At 47.9% G+C, this 16,289-nt stretch overlaps 1 protein-coding gene across 1 annotated transcript in view; it reads right to left on the bottom strand.

The window, feature by feature from the left end:
* The window catches only part of Adar (adenosine deaminase RNA specific), a gene marked incomplete in the record, with an annotated part of 27,662 nt that extends 12,465 nt beyond the window's left edge, over positions 1–15,197 (bottom strand). Inside the window, 6 exon segments of the mRNA XM_055620982.1 lie at positions 4,725–4,909; positions 5,031–5,169; positions 5,688–5,836; positions 6,852–7,035; positions 9,758–11,192; positions 14,869–15,197. Of these exon segments, the coding sequence (XP_055476957.1) occupies positions 4,725–4,909; positions 5,031–5,169; positions 5,688–5,836; positions 6,852–7,035; positions 9,758–11,192; positions 14,869–15,025 (2,249 nt within the window).
* Between the last annotated feature and the right edge of the window lie 1,092 nt (positions 15,198–16,289).

The raw sequence follows: 16,289 nt of genomic DNA, 5'->3' as shown, positions 1-16,289 counted from the left end.
CACCACACCACACCACAGCACCACACCACCACCCACCACACCACCACCATCACCACCATCACCACACCACCACACCACACACAAAAAAAGTCTGGCTTGGCACCTCAACTCCATCTTGGATCCCTGGGGCTTGCTGACTAGCTAACGTAGTCTGGTCAGTAAGCTCTAAGCCAAATGAGAAATCCTATCTCCAAATTTAAAAACAAACAAAAAGTAAAAACAAAACAAACAAACAAAGAAACAGATGGTGACTGAGGAATGACATTTGCACCCCACTCCCACTCAAATAAAAAAGGTCTCTTCTCCAGTAAAAATGGAGGGATAACTGTCTTTGCCATATACCAGGTATTTGGCACTCTCAGATCCCCTAACTTCAAGACTGGGACCTCATGGAGGCCAAGCAAGTGTCTTACTACTGTGCTGTATTCCTGTCTGATGGTTTTGTTCTGTTTTTAAAAAATATTATTCTTAATTTACATGTACATGTGTAGGCCTGTATATGTGCATGAGCCTGAAGTTAGGCATCCTAACTTCATGGAGCTAGTCACAAGCAGCTGCAAGCTGCTTGATGTGGGTGCTGGGACTTGAACTCAGGTGCTCTGCAGGAGCAGTACATGTTCTTAACCACTGAGCCATCTCTCCAGCATCGCCCCCCCCTTTTTGTTTGTTTGTTTGTTTTGTTTTTTGAGACAGGGTTTCTTTGTACAGCCTTGCTGCCCTCCACTTGCTTTGTAGACCAGGCTGGACTCACAGATATCCCCCTACTCTGCCTCCCCAAGTGCTGAGATGACAGGGGTGCGCTACCTCACCCAGCTCATTATCTGATTTTTTAGAGCATCCAATTTTGTTTCCTTGTATTCGTCCTGACAACCTTGGGAAGGTAATTGCAACAAGGTCTGCCTAAGGCCAGGAAGCCAAGCTTTCCCAAGCTTTCCAGCAGGCTTGAGATGGCCATGGGAGAGTGGGGGGATGGGGAGGAAATGGACCATGGGCTCTGAAGTAGGGAAGGGCCCCCACTGTTCCTAGGGCAGGTTCCCACCAATCCTGATGGAAGCCAGAGCACAGCAGCTTGGAAACCTACCAGCTTTCTGGAATCCTAGCCAGATCCTGTAGCAGACTTAGCTCTGGGTAATTCACTGGTGCTTAGGGCCCAGCCCAGCCTCTGCCACCCACACGGAATGCCACTGCCCTTTCATTACTAAGTAGCTGAATGCCTCCTTTCCTCTCTTTGTCCATGCTGGCAGATCCCTCTTGTCAGTGGGCAAAATTCAGACTCACAGTGAGGACTTCAGGAAAAGGCCTGGGTAAGTAGGGTAACTTGTAAAGCCTCGCCTCTGGAGACCACGACTTTGTGATCATTCTGTCTTTGGAAAGGATGACCCCTTGTACAGATAACGTTCATGTATGTATGTGATTAAGCTTGTTAATTATGAGAGTAAAATCCTTTAGAGCTGTGCTTTCTAATATGGAAGCTACAAGCCACACAAGGCTACTAAATGTTAAGAATTAAAAGCTCACATCTGACTAATTCAGACCCTAGTCACTCTAGCTACATTTCCAGTACTCAGTAACTACATTCTGCCAATGCATAGGCTTTTCAGCAGAAGACTTAATTTATTTTATTTTTATTGTGCATGTGCAGCGCCTTGGAAGGCCAGAGCGGGTGCTGGATCCCGGGAGGTGGAGTGACAGGTGGTTCTGAGCTGCCTTGAGGGAGCAGGGAACTAACTGGGCACTAGAGTACTCAGTGGAAGCAGACTCTCAACTGCTCAACCATCGACCCAGCCCTCAGAGGGAGTAACTATAAACAGTCCTTTTGAGATGCCTGGTGTCTAAAGGAGCAGAGAGATGGGGTAGAGCCTAGAGGGGAAACAAGGTCAAGATAAGGTCTCTTGAAGATGGGTTAAGGGTTTGTGTACAAGCTGAGGTCAATAAGCCTAGGCAGGTTGCAAGGGAGAGGCAAGGAGGAAAAAGAAGGAAGGAAACAATCAACCCTCAAATACATAAGGGAGGGGACCAGGCCCTGGGCTAGGAGGAAGGAGGCTCCCTTCATCCTTCCCAATAAATGCAAGGCAGGCAGGTGGCTCAGTCTGGGGAAGATCGAGTTTTTCCTGTTTTCTGAAGTGGGAAGTAAAATTATCAGTTGAGAGTTAACAGTGATTTTTGTGGAAATCTGAAGCGTTCTCTCAAAGTGAAAAACAAAGTTCAGCAGAAAAGTGCTGATAGACGTCAAGAATGTGGTGCTGCACCTGAGCCTTTAGTGACCTCCCGCTGCTTTTACGCTGCTTTTACGGTAAAGCGTTAACAACACGGCAGGCCCTGTGGGCAGCCCAAGCTGCTATCAGGCTTGCCCTACCCTTACTCCCTGCTCACCCACCAAACCATCTCAGCCCCTTTACCAGCTCTGTCCCCCACAGGAGATACACAGTTGTCCCTTGGTGTCCATGGGAGTGGTTATAGGACTCCCCAAGGACAGAGGAATCACCAAACACTCAAGTTCTTGATATAAAATGGCATGGTGTTTGCAGATAAGCCATGAGCGTTCATCGGCGTGCCTACATCATCTCTCGCTCCTTACGATGCACAACACTGTGGAAGCAGTGTAAGGAGCTGTTGCCTTAGCTGGCTCAGGGAGTAAAAAGTCTCTGCTTGTGTTCAGTGCAGCACAACTATGTGCGTGAGGTGATACTGAAGAGTATATCCAGACGCAATCAAAAGGAAATTCAGTCCCCACTTGGTTAAGTCAATGGTTGCAGTTCTAGTAGACGCAGGTTGCCTGTCCCCTGTCCTGAAACCTTTTGTTGTCTCTCAGGCATCACTTCCTGGGAGAAGCCTGCTCCCAACGGAGTTGAGCTGTGTCACAACAGAGCTTTACTTATGGAGGTTAGCCCTTCCACAAGACTTAGTGAATGTGACCTCACACTTCCTTAGTGACTACAGGCTCTGACCCTGATAAAGAGCTCTGCACACAGTGTTAAGAGTGCTATCTAGTACCTTTTCATCTACTGATAATGTTTCTATCTGTGAACACACAGATGCCACGCTTTGCCTGTTTATTGTTCTCCAGAACCTGTACATGTTAAATAACTTAGTCCTGAGGTGGCTGTGTGTATTTTTTCTTAGGTGGTCCTTTTTACTATGCACCAATTTTCTTACTGTCAAATTCCCAAGACTTTTCCTTTATGACTTTGTTTTATGGATGATTCCAGAAACATCCCTGCCCTCTAGCTAGTGATTACTGGATTTCATTGATTTCCCATATAAATCTGGATTGTTTGGAATTGCGGTGCAGGAAAAGGGGCAGGCAGAAGCCCACACGAAGCTCTTCCAGGTACTCCCACATATGCCACTGCTGTGCCTGCACAGCCACCCCCTAGTTCCCACTGTGCTAACTTCTGCTGGGTCCCTATGCTCATGACTTCTTTTTCCTAGCTACTCTTTTTTTTTTTTTTTTGAGGCAGGATCTCTCTACACAGCTCTGGCTGTCGCTCACAGACCCATGCCTCAGTCTCCCGAGTGCTGGGCTTAAAAGCATGCACCGCCACACCTACTCCTTCTTGGCTATCCTTAAATACTTAATTTTGATAATACTCAGAATCAAGTTTTCTAGTTCTAAAATAAATTTTATTGGTGATTTTTTTTTTTTTAATAGTGTTTGAAGTTTGAAGTAAGAAGCTTAATTTGGACAGCTATTTTTAAAAGGATCTTCATGGAATGGGATGCAGCTTCGTTGAATATTTGCTTGGTTGGTGCACGGCCCTGGGTTTGCTGACCGCTCACACATAAATGAAGAACCCTGGCCAGCCAGTAGGCCGTCCACTCTTCCTACCCTCCACTGGCGCTAACATCATTCACTCACATACTTCCACCTAGCAGGTCTGTGCTTCCTCATTGGTCTGGCTGTACTGTAGGAGGGTGATTTCGTCCACTCTACTTCCCAGTGGCTTATTGCTGAATGCGGAGAAGTCTGATGAAACTGGATGTGATGGTGCTCATGTATAAACCTAGCACTTGGGAGGCTGAGGTAGGAAGAGAATTCAAGACTAGCCTCTGTTGCATAGTGAGAGTGGGTCTAAGAAAAATGAAAGTAAAAACAGAATATAGAGTGATATAGAAGGCTCTCTAAGGGGAGCTGGAGAGATAGCTTAGTGGTTAAGAGCACTGGATGCTCTTCCAAAGGATCTGGGTTCAATTCCCAGTATGTATCCACATGGTAATTCACAACCATCTTGTCTGTAACTTGGGTTCTAAGGGACACCCTCTTCTGGCCTCCTCAGGCACTGCATGTACATGGTGACATTCATGCAAACACACACACGAAATAAAAATAAATAAGTAAGAAGAAAGCAAACTCTCCAAGATAATACTTCTGGGTGAATACCAGGCTGCAGATCAGTGCTTCCAGGGTGAACGAAGCAGGTGCACTTGGCCTGTGTTTACAGAAAGTACTTGAAAAGGGACAGAAATTAAACTTTTCTTTCAATACTTTTCAACCACCTGAATGATTTTTGTATGAAACTAAAATTAGCTCATAAAACTAAAAGCTCACACTCACTGAACAGTGACTGGATTCCTAAGACAGCTGATCTTAATGTCGTCCTAAATTAGGCTATTCAGACTTCTTGCCTTCCTGTTATCCACGGTTAGTATGTACAGCATTTCTTTCTCTGAGGTTACACCCTCCCCCAGTGACACATGGTTGTAGCCAGGACTGAGACACTCACTTGGGTTCGTGAGGAGGTCCAGACTGGTCAATCAGCTTGAATTCCGCAGCAAAGCCGTGGGAGCGGGCGTACTCTAACAAGCCGCCTACAGGGTTGGTGTTCAGGTACCTGACGAGCTCACCAATCCTCCTGATCTTGCTGGGAACCACAGAGTCATCGGCTGAGTCGGTGTTTGCACCTCCAGACTAAGGGAGGGATTAGCCAGAGAGGAACCAGTGACATGTCAGAAAACTCACAGGGACTCAGACACCCCTACCTGCCCAGGTTGTGAACGATGACCTGTCACTTGAGCAGGACAATGCCCACCTGGTCATCCGCTGAGCTGGCTGCCTCCTCCTGCAGAGCCTTCATGGCTTCCTCTGCAGCCATCTGCTTGGCCACTTTCTTGCTGGGGGCACTCACTGTGGGGAAAGTCTGCGCTCCTACTGCCACACAGTACTGGAACCTTAGGGGAAATGATGGGCAAAGCATAACAACGGCTGGGCTGCGGGATCCACCTCACCTTTGCCAGGCTGCCACTCTCCACTGCTTATAGCTCTTAACACACATCACCTCTAAGTGGCCTTGGACAGCCAGTGTCCCCACCCATCTCCTGCCCCCAGTGTCTCTTAACATGCAAGGGCCATTTGAGTCTCACCCCCTTCGGGAAGCCTTCTTTTGAAATATGTGCACAGAACCCCCAAGGAGGGAGCTGCTAAAGCACGCCCAGGTCCTCATCCTGTCTGCCCCAACAGTCACCGTCACACTCTCCACGCTGTGACCCTACCTAGTCCTCGGTCCCTCTGAACTTCTAATCCCAGATTCTCTGCTTCATAGCAGCAGCCAGGCCCTGAAGGCCCCTTTCCAAACTGCAACAGGAGAGACCATACAGAGAAACAACTTCTCATCTCTGAGGCTGCCGGGGGGACTGTGTTTCCTATTCTGGGGAAGACCTCCACAGGAGACACCACACATAAAACATACTTGGGGTCATGGGCAGGGCCTTCTTTGGACAGGAGACGAAATTCACAGGAGTTCCCCAGTTTGTGCATACACTCAAGCAGTGTGGTAACTGGGCTCTTCCCAGAGAATAAGGATGTTGCTGCGGAGCTGGGGGGCTGGAACTCTGCTGACTGAAGAAAAGAGAAGGAGACATCAGAAGACACAACACCGACACAAAGCATACCCTCCTCAGTTCCTCCTAGCAGAGGGAGGTGCGGAGCCTGAGGCTTTATCTCCCACTCCTGGCTTGTTGAAACAGTGTCTCCTCAGTGACCCAAGGCCATCCTGCCTCAGCCTGCCAAGTGCTGCAATCACAGAGTCACCAGATACAGCCAAGAATTTCTTTTAGACAATTAAATGTGAGGAGTGGCCTTCCAAAGGAGGGGCTGTGGGGACAGAAAGGTTTGAGTTACTTGTTAAGAGAGGAGAGTAGATTCAAGGTTTGTGGTGGTTAGTTTAACTGTCAACCTGACACACAAAATCCTAGGAAAGGAGCCTCAGTGAGGAGCTGTCTGCATCAGACTGGCCTGTGGGCACACATAAGAGATTGTCCTGATTGCTTAGACCTACCCTAAGTGCTGGCAGCCCAGATTAAGGGGCATGGGCAGTGGAAGCTTTGCTTTTCTGCTTGGCTGCCCTTCACTCTCACTGAGGAGTTCATCTGCACTGTTTCTGCTTCCCTCCCTCATTTTAGAAGCAGCTTCTTTGGGCATAGAGCAGCTCTCCGAGAAGAACAGCTCAGGCAGTCAGTGCCAGGTTGGGACAGCCAAGGCACCCAGCCTCAAAGACTCAGCAACTGCTCAGCCTCTCAGCTATGAAATAGGCCTCTTTAGACCACTTGACCATGCTGCATGCCAATCTAAGAAATCCTCTTTTAATTATCTGTTCTGTAAGTTCTGTTCCTCCAGAGAACCCTGACTAAGATATGGTCCCATCAGCTCTGACATTCTACAAATACAGTTAGACCAGGGCAAGTTGGGTAGGGGGCTGGCTATGAGGGAAGGGGAAGGAAGGAAGGAAGGACATAGCGTAAGGTAGGGGTACTCCCTCAGAGTAGTGTTGACTGTCTCAACCAGGACAGCTTCCAGTGTCTGTTAAATCCTGATATACAACAGCAAGGGTACCTTCCTCAGGGAGATCACCCACCTTCTCTGAGTCTTCTTCCATGGGATACTCCGACAATTCTTCTGGTTGTCCACTGTCTTTGGCCTTGGCTTCCCGAAGCAGAATTGCCATGGCTTTCATTGCTGCATCCTGCTTGGCCACTTTCTTGCTGCCAGCTTCAGCTGCGGGAAACTCTCGACCATTGATGACAACCTGGAATTTAAATCTTGGTGGACAATGATTAGATGTGTGAACAGTAGGTTCACACAGGGTCATACTTCTGTGCCTTCTAAACCCCACAATGTTCTGCTAGACTGAGTACCTTTCAAGGTCTCTCTACACTGCCTTGGCTGTCCTGAAGCTCAATATCTAGACCAGGCTGGCCTTAAACTCAGAGATATTCCTGTCTCTGGCTCCTGAGTGCTGGTAATAAAGGTGTGCACCACCACACACAGTGGTGTCTTTTTAAAAATCTATTGTGATCGTGCAAACGTGTAGAGTCAGAGACAGCCTGTGGGAGCCAGCTCTCTCCTTTTACTACATCGGTTCAGAGGACAGAGCTCAAATTGTCAAGCTTGGTGGCAAGTGCTTTTACTTCCTGAGCCATTTTGCTGGCCCACAGGGTTTTGTACTGTAGCCCAGGCTGGCCTTGAACTAGACATCCTCGTGCCTCTGCCTCCCAGTGCTAGGGTGGCAGGCGTGTTGGCTATCATTTCTTAATGAAAATAATCAAGTGCATAAACCAGATGGCTGGACAGGCCTTATGCTAGCACAACTGTGTGGATTGGCCTCCTTCACAGAGGTCCTCAAAGACAAGGAAGGAACTGTTGCACTCTTTTTCACATTTCCCAGACACCCACAGCAGATGCCTGCTTGTGGCAGGGAGCTGGTAGGTGGTAAGAGGGAAGGAAGAGGAGGCTGGAGGGTGAGGAAGGGGTAGATAAAGACCCACCTCTGCTCGCCTGCAGTTTAGGTGGGGAGTGTGTCCCAGGTCACTGTACCAATCTGTCCTCCTCGGAGCGCTTATGCTACAGCTCTGTCCCAGGTCTGGGATGAAAGCCACAACATTCTGTCCTAGACCTCTGGCCTTCGCCTCAGTATCCTTTGCTCAAGCCTTAAGTTCTTAAATAACTCAGGCTGGATTTTATTTCATTCAGAGAAAGAGGTCAAATCTCTTACTTCCTAGGTATTCAAAAACAATTGAATATAACATCAGTGTTTGGTTTTTTGCTTTGTTTTTCACTTTTCCCCCCTTTTGAGGCAGTCTTACTATATAATGGCCCAAGCTAACCTGACTCTCAGCACTGCCTCAGTCCCCTAAGAACTGGGATTATGGGCATATGACACCACACCTGGCAGCATCTGTGTTTCATAGAACACAGATGAAGTACAAAGAATGATTAATGGCAAAACCCACAGCTTTCCCTCAACTCTCTGGAGGGATGGTGGTGGTAAAAGAAAGAATGCTAGCTAGTCCAAACAGAAACATGTCCTGGCTCTGCCAGTTTGGGGATAGACATAGCCCCTTTAGCAGTTCTCCTGCAGTGTCAAGTTGGTATCATTAAGGAAATTAAAGAAGAAGCAAGGTACTGCTTGGAAAACTCTGCCCCAAGACCCAGCCTGACTGATAACAGTTCTGTACCACTTACCCATGTTTTGGCCAGTGACATCTGAGCCAACAATGAGCTATGCAGACACCAGCTCTCCCATAAGATTGCATTGCCTTGGGCTTCGATATGGCTCAGTGGGTAAAAAGCACCTTGTTGCTCAGGCCTGACAACCTGAACTCAAGCTCTAAAGCCCATGACAGGAGAGAGACAGACTAAGGAAAACTGTTCCCTGACCTCACATGAGCACCCTGGCACATGCACGTACTTGACAAGGCCTTGTCTTAGCTGCTAAGTACACTCAATGTCCAACAGTGCTGAAATCATCCAACAGTGTCATTACTCAGTGTCATTACTCATTAGATGACGTAGGTTGTAGACACGTTGGAAGTAGCTATCCTCTTCTGTCTCTCTAGCTATAACTTGCTGCTACTCAGCCTCCGTGGCTTCAGCCATCTGACAGACACTTCAGTATCTCCTTCCTCTGTCCACCTAGCTTCTGCAGTCTGTTTCCTGGTGTACACAATCCCATAGTGCACTGGTTCTCAACCTGGAGGTCACAACCCACTCGGATGTTGAACAACTCAACCCTTCACAGGCGTGGCAGATAAAATATCCCACACAGCAGATATTTACATTATGATTCATTCATTACAGTAGCAACATTACAGTTATGAAGTAGCAATGAAATAATGTGCTGGTTTGGGGTCCCTGCACATGAGGAACTGTATTAAAGGGTTGTAGTCTTAGGAAGGTTGTGGTCAGCTGTCTGAGAGAAGGAACAACCTCTGACTTCTTGGCTCAGCAGCAACAGCAAGTGCAACTCACCTACCTGTACAGAAGAGGGTCTAAAACCAGAGGTGCCACCTTGTAAGACTAGCAGGCAGCTCTGTGTACTTGACTCCACCCTTTTCCCCTCCCAGCTGAGGCTGGGGTGGGAATACACTTGCTGCTGTCTGCCAGCTTAGCCCACCCCAGCCCGCCTGCTCCTACGCTGCTCTTGGAACTTCAGTTTGGTGGTGATGGGGACAGAAGTAATGTTGTTACCTCTGGCCTTAGAAGGCAGGTGTGGCTGCACAAGAGCTGGTCATCTCTAAGGAAGTTAATTTCAGCCAAGAGAATCAGCCTCCCTGTGCTCAGCCAGGATTCTGGCTATCCTGAGGTCTAGCATCCCTGATTAGCATTTAGAGAAAGGACCAATCAAGGATGATTTAGCCAAAAGATGGAAAAGAAACAAGGCAAAAGATAGGCGCCACCTATACCACGCACAAGTGAGCTGAGACAGGGCAGGAGCCAGGGTCCTGGCTGAACGCTACACACAATTCTGGGGTGGTAGCTTACCGAGGTTCATGGGACGGTCCACTCTGCTCTATCAGGTTGAAATCACAGGTCTGACTAGTGAACTGAGCATACTCTAACAGCCCGCTGACAGGGTTCTTCAGCTGGCACTCAGTTAGCTTCTTGTAGGGTGAACACCGTGGCAAGGCAGGGCTGTAGAAAGAGGGCATCTCCATGATGGCTCGAAGCTCACCTGGTGCTGTACGGATACTATTCAAGTTATCTGGGATGTCATCTGTGGCCCATTGGCCATTCTCAGAGTCAACATACCCTGTTCTACAGGGGCCATTGTGATAAGCATGTGGCCTCAGGCTCACTGGTCCTGGTCTAGCCTCATGCCTACTTTCATACTTTACTACAGGCTCCTGCCCATTCTCCACTCTTCTGAGGGTTGCCATGCCACTTGAGGCACCTGATGGGGGTGAGTGGCACATGGGGAATGAGGTGCTTCTAGTGCCCTCTGGGACAGCAGCTGGGACAGCTGCAGGGACACTCTGTGTGTTCCTCTTGATCTGCAGCCTCTCACGCTTCTTGTCTGTTAAGTACCAGATGGGGGGCGTGGCTCCTTGCCTGTAGACATCACCTTGCCTTTCCAAGTCAATCAGGACTGCATGCACATCTCGGGCCTTGGCAAGGCCAATGTTCTTAGCCAGGTTCAGGGCAGAGGAGTTTGACACATTGAACAGGTAGTCGCAGATTTTCTCCTTGATCTCAGCCATATCAAAAGGCTCAGAAGGTCCTTCTAAGTCAGAGGCAGGGTCTCTGTACTCACTGTCCAGACCAGGTTCTTCTCCTCGAGGGACTTCTTGGCTACAAGTGTCTGAATTCTCAGCTCTAGAGGGCTGAGTCCAAGTCTGATGCAAGGGCACAAGGCTCCACAAAGGAGGTTTCCCCACTCCTCTATGCAGCTTCCCCTTTCTTTCCAGAGAATACAATATTCGATTGATGTCCTTCTTTGGGACCCTGAGCTCTCTGGCTAGTACCTGGGCAGTGGTGGCCTTCCCCTCACCAAGCTCCTCCAGGCGGCTTAGGACTTTTTGCTCTGGATTCTGACTAATGCTCAGCTCCCGGAAGTGTGAGCAAAGCCTGTCAGCACCTCTCCATGGCAGAGGCCCACTGTGTGGGGAAGGAACTGGGGATCCTATATGGAACCCCTGACTTCTGAGGGTCACACTCCTGGGGAAACCCCAGATTTCCAGTTGCTTGCCTTGGGCAGGCGGTCCTGGCAACCTTGGCCAGTGTCCTGGGAGATATGGTGGCAGTGACTGGCTCTGCTGACCAATCAGGGATGCTTCTGGGAGCCGCCCTTTGAGAAAGTCTATCTGCTGGAGCTGGAAGCTCCTAGGGTGAAATTCGGGCCTGTGTGGCTGTGGACATCTCCACTTGCTATGCTCATAGCTGGGGTCCAAGCAGGGCTGTGTCTGGTGAGGAAACACTCCTGCAGAAGATAACACGGAGGATAACAGAGCTTGAGTTAGAGCTACACATGAACCCTCCCATTTCTGCTGGGGAAGCTGTTCCTGATTTCTAACAGGCAGGGTAGCTGACAAACTGTGGCCTGTGATCTCACTAAGGTGACTTAGCCCACTATTGGCTACTTCTTGGCAGCTCATCAGGGGACACACAGAGGGAGCAAGGCACACAAATTCAGATACCTCAGCAAGACCTCCAGCAACTTAACTCCCTTTCAACAGGGAGTTGAGGGAAGAACAAATATATAAATATATATTTTCCATTCACCTCCAAATTGCCTTCCTAAAACTAGAAAAATACAGCCAAAAAGTGGCTCAGTGGGTTAGGGGCACTTGCCTGACCTTGAACCTGAATATCCAAGTGATGGAAGAGAACTGACTTTCCTCTGATCACCACTATACAGGATGGCATATGCACCCCATAAACAAGCAAACAATAAATGTGTGTAAAAATAGAAAAATAAGCAAATGGTAATTTAGAAACAAACAAACAAACCCCTGAAAGTGGGGAGAATAACAGGACTTGGAGTGTGAGATCAACCTCTCCAATACAGAAAACAGTTAGTCTCTAGAACCTTGTCATGTGGATGATCTTGACGAATGGTATTTAAGACAAAATGAAACTAAAGTAAGTGTACCTCCTTCTCCCAGCTGAAGGAGGAATGTAACAGCAGGAGTCATCTTCATGCACTAAAGGACCCTCAAAGATTTATCTGTCAGCCATTACTGACCCTGGAGAACCAGAATTTGGTTATAGGAGAGCTAAGAGTTGTGGTCTAAAAATGGCATGTGGTCCTCTCTCTTCAGTTGGCTTACCCTGCCCTGGAAACAGGCAACAGGTGTACTCAACACCTCCAGTGGACCTCTTACCTTCCCCAGCTACCTCCAGAGGCAGCATCCATGGACTGCTTCCCACAAACACCCTGCTGGAGCAGTGGTAATGCTTGCAGCATTTTGCTTTCCTTCCCCATGCTTGCAAACTCAGGAGCAAAACAATGTAGTAACGTTTCTGATGCATTCGCAGCCTTTCTCTGAGTCTCCTGACAGCTACAGGAGAGCCGGCCCAGCCTTCTGCTCCCACCCTACAGTGATTGGGGATCTCACCATCCTAATCACTAGTGTGGTATCTGACCATGGGTCCCTTGGCTCCATCTTCACCTTTCAGCCACATGAGCTTTGTCTCGTGATCCTGCCAATGTCACTATGATGTAACTTGGGTCAATGCTAAGCCATCAAACCCTGGAACTCTTTTCTGGTACCCAGTAAATATTTTCTACAAGAGGCTACATAGTGCTGAGCAGCACTTACTGAACTAAAGTCTGTACAAACAAGGCCATCTTTACACGCCTTACCCCACAGGACTTGGGACGAGGTGTCACAGTGCAGAATAAGTGGTCCAATCATGCAGCTCAATAATGGGGACTGTGGCAGAGATTTTTGATTAGCTCTTTGAGTGAAATTGGAAAAAAGACATTTTTGTTTCAAAGAGCTTAAAACTAGTTTCTAGATATCTTTCTAAAGATGACTTGTTTTATTTTATGTGTGTAAGTGTTTTGCACATGTGTGCCTATTGCCCACAGAGGTCAAAGAACTCCCAGAACTGGACAGGGTGACCCAACAGCAGCCACTGTTCTGAACTGCTGAGCATTCTCCAGCCCGAAATAAATTCTTGATTTACATGGCTATTTTCAGTCAAAATCTGGCAAATATGAGCTACATAATTGTTGAATAAATTGCCATAGACTCACGCTATGGAACATTTGCATTTTGACTACAAAAAAATGGGTAGATGTTAAAAGTGTAAGTGGCAGAAAAGTGTAATGCTACACTCTCTTCTGTTAAGAAAAAAGGAAAGTCCATGAGGGAGAGAGAGCATGTATGCATACACAGTAGAATGAGCACAGAAGAAACAAGACTGTAATGAATTTACTGAGTTATTTTGAGAAGGTGGGACTAGAAGAAGAGTTGTCTATTCAGTCTTCTTACCCCTAAAAGCCTTCAAAAAAACAATGCCCATGAGAACAGCTGCAGACAGTCACTTCATGGGACTGAGCATTCCTAAGCCCCTCAGTCGCTGCTTCTCACCTTCAGGCACATCACAGAACAAGTCACCTGACAGCTAAGCTGGTCCTCCGAACACCATTTTGACCCTGGCTCTCATCAGTAGGACCAGCATGTGGTCCTTTGTCTTTGCCACACACGCACCACAGGCCAATACTGTAGTATATGTAAAAATGCTTTTCCCGCAAGCCAGGTGCTTTTAGGTAACCAAAACAAGCCCTTAGTGTTTTCAGCAAAGTATTTTCTAATATACCAGATTAAGGGCTAGGGAGGTGACTTGGTGTGTAAAGCACTCACTGTACAAGGACCCGAGTTTGAATCTCTAGAACCCATGAAAAAGTCTGATGTGTGGTTATTAACATCAGTAATTGCAGGACTTCCAAGGATACAGGGGACCCAGAAGAAAAACTCTTAAAAGTCTGGGGGCCAACAACTTGAAACAACAAGAGACCCTATCTCAAACAAGGTGAAGGGCCCAATCCTGAAGCTGTCCTCTGACCTCCAGACAGGAACACGTGTGCATGCACATCCACAAATTAAAAATTGGCTTTTGGGGTAGAATTTTTGGAGACAGGGTCTCACTACAGCTTTGGCCAGCCTTGAACTCACAGAGATCCACACCTGCCTTTACCTTCTGAGTTCTGGGATTAAAGGTGTGTGGCACTATGCCCTGAAAAAAAGCTTTAAAAGTGAGTGTGCACATGAGCTCTCTCACACACTCACCTTTAGAACTATAGCCCAATAGTAGAGCACTTACTTGCCTATCAAGTGTGAGGCCATGGGTTCATCCCAAATAGCTTAAAATGTGGGGTATAAACCTGGACAGGACATGCCTCCAATCCCACCACTAGCAGGGAAAGACAGGTGGCTCCAGCCAAGACAACATATAAAAACTGTCTAAAAAAAAAACAAACAAACCAGCACCATCCAATCAAGAAAAAGAACATTCCTAGTTAACCCAAGTTTTCTTTCCCCTCTGTCTTCAACCTTTCCCCCATTTCCAGTCCTCAGCACCCAAGTATCTGTTTTCTACCCCACTGCTGTCCAGAATGTCACAGTGCTCTACCCAGCACGAACCCTCTGAATCTGAGAATTCTTCTGTTCAGAACACTGCAGTTGGGACTGTGTATGGCAGCACAAGATCGTCTCACTTCAGTGCTAAGTAGAACTCTACTGTAGCTTACTTAATAAGCTGTGGGCCGACATCCTTCTTAGTTATAATAAATACAACCGACTCTTCGCCCCTACCTCTTGCCAGTTATTTGACAGTAATTTAAATTTTCCAGAAAGTTGAAAGACAACAAAGAGGAAGGGCCCTAAGGTTGCTCATATGGGCCACAGTGGCTCAACGAGGCATTGGGGCAGAAGGGGAAGGGGTGTCTGCTTCGACCTAGGTCCTTATCCGGCTCAGACCCAGGTCTATCTTCTCCCATGTCCATCTTCCATTCCTGAGAATGCTCAAGGAACTAACTGAATACAAATCCCCAGAAGGGCAGGCAGTTCGGTTTGGGAGGGAGCACACAACCCACGCAACTTAGGCTCCGCGAGCCGGATGCGAGGGTGCAGAGCCCGCGGACTTACCTGCGGGTCCCCTGAACCCCTGAGACATAGTGCCGACAAGGCCCGCACCTGGGGCGTTAAGATGGCTCCCCAGAGTTCGCTTTCGTTTCCTGGAAAGGCTTCCCCGCCCAACAGTTGGACCGGGAGGTGGGGTTTGCTCCCAGTAGCAGCGTAGCATCCCGCCCTCTCCCTGGGCTGGGTCGACGTAGTCCACGCCCACTCCTCACCACTCCTCCTTTGCTAGCACGGAACTATTCACTGCATTGTCTGAGAGCTGGGGTGTAATTTATTTCAAGGACAAGTTTATTTCTGTTTGCGGTAATTTGGAAAATTTCCTTCCCAACCTTTGCATAGTCTGTTCTTTGGCCTAGAATGTTCCTCCTTTTCCTTGTTTTTGAGACTTCTAAGGAATTCCATTTCCACATCCTTGGGCACCTAATGTGTTTGTGCGACAGTGTCAGCACCCAGCACATGGTGCTAATAGAAGGCCAGAACGCACAATCTGGGTAAGATGTCCTTCCTATTGGTATAGCTGCCTTCAGTGTGTACCACCATGCCCAGCCTCTTCCATATTTATCCTTGGGCTTTTGTTTCCATCAGAACATCTCCTGTTCCTGAAACATTCATTTTCTAATTCACAGGCCCTTCCCTGGCAATCTGACTTGCTCAGCTAATCTCTGTTTCTGGAGACAGAAGAACGAGGTGTCAGCCAGCTATTTTTACCCTGAGATATTCTATGGGTGTCAGTACCAGAATCAGATTTGGTTTTGGTTATGTTGTTTGTTTTGAGACATGGTCTCGTGTAGCCCAGGGCCACCTTGAACTACACATACAGTTGAAGCTGACTCTGAGCCCCTATCATCCTGCCTCTCGCTTCCAAGGGCTGCTGCCACCAAGCCAAACTTCCAATTTTTGAAAAAACAGAGATCCTCCAAAAATAGGTCTCCAGATACTTTTATTACTGAGTCAGTTTTGAACTAAATGAAAAGATGTCTGTGCCAGGCAGTGGTAGCAGCCACACAATAAAGTTATAGTGTCAATGATAATGCCAAAACAATCGTAGAAACATTGGCTAACAGTCCTGTATAGGGCGTGCTGCGCACACACACCACTGCACATGTAGTCTCATGAGCAGCCCACACAGTGACTCTCCACCCAGCGGCTCTACATACGAAGTCCTGTCTGGCACTCCACTGCTGTCCTATGCAGGCTAAATCTGGGGACAGCATTTGATCAGCTGCTGGGGTGCCTCTGGCCAGTAGACTCAGTTACTGCCCCACATCTGGGTTCCACTGAGTTAGGACTCAAGCTAAGGGAGCCTCATGTAGGCGCTGTTTTCAAACTACTTTATTTGGGGTTCCTAAAGCTTCTACCTCCTTCCAATACCCCAACCCTAGGTAGGAGAGAAGGAAGGGAAAGGGGACATAGACCTCTTTAGATTG

This window comes from Psammomys obesus, unplaced genomic scaffold (assembly GCF_907164565.1).
Source record: "Psammomys obesus unplaced genomic scaffold, mPsaObe1.curated_primary_1811, whole genome shotgun sequence".
Taxonomy (NCBI): domain Eukaryota; kingdom Metazoa; phylum Chordata; class Mammalia; order Rodentia; family Muridae; genus Psammomys; species Psammomys obesus.
The sequence above is the reverse complement of the archived record's forward strand: the minus strand, read 5'-3'. Positions and strand labels throughout refer to the sequence as shown.